We start from the raw sequence: 1,865 nt of genomic DNA, 5'->3' as shown, positions 1-1,865 counted from the left end.
AACGAATCATAAAACGAAAAGGAAAAGTTGTGAAAGTACGAAAGTCAAATCTTTCAGGAAAAAAAATCATACAAAAGATTGAAGTTGTAAATTTATAAGAAAAATAACAAAATTTACAAGAAAAATAATTGTAAATTTACGAGAAGAAAATCATAAATTTACAAGAAAAATAGTAGTAAATTTACAAGGAAAAAAGGTAATAAAATTACAAGGAAAAAAGTCACGAAATTATGAGAAAGTAAAAATTTTCCGGGGAAAAAAAATTAAAAGACTGAAGTCATACATTTACGAGAACAAAAGTAATACATTTAAGAGGAAAAAAGTTGTAAAATTACAAGGGAAAATTTGGAAACTTATGAGAAAAAAGTCAAAATTAACGGGAAAAAACATCTATAGAAAGAACGATTATTGATAGTCTTTTTCACCCAAAAAACACCTTTAAAGTCAGGGAGAATATATGACAATAATATATTTACTAATTTACTAATTTTTAAAATGAACAAAGAATACAATCTAATAACATCTTGACTGCAGAATTTTCACTGCGTTGATTTTCAGTCTAAGTTCTCGTACCATCAAAAGTTCTGCAGAAGCTCATTTAAAGATGATCCGCTTCACAGCTCACAAGCCGATCGGCGCTCCAGCGGCGACGTCAGCAGCGGCGCTGGTACCCGTTAAAGCAGAAGAGCCGGTTCTGGTTCTGCCGCCAGTCCAGAAGGTGAAACCACAGAGCGAAGACGAGGGTGGAGACAGAGCTGGAGGCCAGGGCGACATCCAGCCTGTGGGACACGACTATGTGGAGGAGGTGGGAAAAGCTGCAGCGAACATCTATAGTGTCTGACACTTCCTTTTTACTGTCCAGTATCATATAACTGTCACCATAGTTGAGGCGTTGGGATATCAATAAAAAACTTTAGTATTGATTCTGTGGAAGCTAATCAAGTTTGAAGGTCATCCTGAATTTCACATTTTAGCCTTTTCTGATGTTGTTTTTAGAGGTCTAGACTAAAGGAAACCTCATCAGAATTTTCAAAATAAAACCAAAACTATATGTAAAGATTGTTGATGTTGTCATGACATGATGGCAGGGAGCAGAGCCTCCACACCTCTGTGTCTATTTGATGGCTTTTGTCTTTCAGGTTCGTAACGATGATGGAAAAGTCATTCGCTTCCACTGTAAACTCTGCGAGTGCAGCTTTAATGATCCAAATGCTAAAGACATGCACCTGAAAGGCAGGAGGCACCGGCTGCAGTACAAGGTAAAGCTTTACACACAACTTAAGGGGTGGAGACAGGCCGTCTGCAGGTGAAAAACAGGCAAACCTGAACGTAGACCGTTCGGTGAACCCGTAGAGCCAAAATACTCAAGCGCATTCTTTTTCTATGGGTATGCTGCAAGTTGTAGCGATCACTTATACAATCGAACAGCTGCCAGTTGGAGGGCCAATTTAAGAACTTGACATTAGACTGAGGGCCAATTTTGGTGAAAAAAAATGGATAGACAAAAATTTGTTTTTAACAGCTTTAATTACCAAATGTCATTCTTACAGATAACAGATCATAAAGAACAAACAGAGGAAGATTTGAAACATTGTTTTAACTTTTCCACAAAGGCACTGACAAAGAAAATGTTGCCTGCCCTCTAGTGGTGAAATGAATACACTGTACAATTGAAACCTGGGTGTAATTACCTTTTTGTTCCTGCAGATGTCGCCAGAAACCACAACACAAAAAATGTTTTTTTCAAATGTACAGCTGGTTTAATAACCACCAATTATCAGTGTTGGGACTAACGCCGTTTAAGTATAACGGCGTTACTAATGGCGTTATAAATCAAGTAATTTAGTAATCTAACTAATTACTTT

The 1,865-nt window shown here is 37.0% G+C and overlaps 1 protein-coding gene across 12 annotated transcripts in view; it reads left to right on the top strand.

The window, feature by feature from the left end:
* zfr2 (zinc finger RNA binding protein 2) overlaps positions 1–1,865 on the top strand; it is a 24,207-nt gene that overhangs the window by 10,846 nt on the left and 11,496 nt on the right. For all 12 annotated transcript variants that reach the window (XR_002919959.2, XM_024278703.2, XM_024278702.2 and 9 more), the window contains 2 exons: positions 621–805; positions 1,140–1,259. Coding sequence is in view for 11 of the 12 variants with exons in the window: in XM_024278703.2 (XP_024134471.1) it covers positions 621–805; positions 1,140–1,259 (305 nt within the window). In the remaining variant the exon portion in view is untranslated. The remainder of the gene's footprint in view (positions 1–620; positions 806–1,139; positions 1,260–1,865) is intronic.

This window comes from Oryzias melastigma, linkage group LG4, assembly GCF_002922805.2.
Source record: "Oryzias melastigma strain HK-1 linkage group LG4, ASM292280v2, whole genome shotgun sequence".
In the NCBI taxonomy this organism is placed as follows: Eukaryota; Metazoa; Chordata; class Actinopteri; order Beloniformes; family Adrianichthyidae; genus Oryzias; species Oryzias melastigma.
The sequence above is the reverse complement of the archived record's forward strand: the minus strand, read 5'-3'. Positions and strand labels throughout refer to the sequence as shown.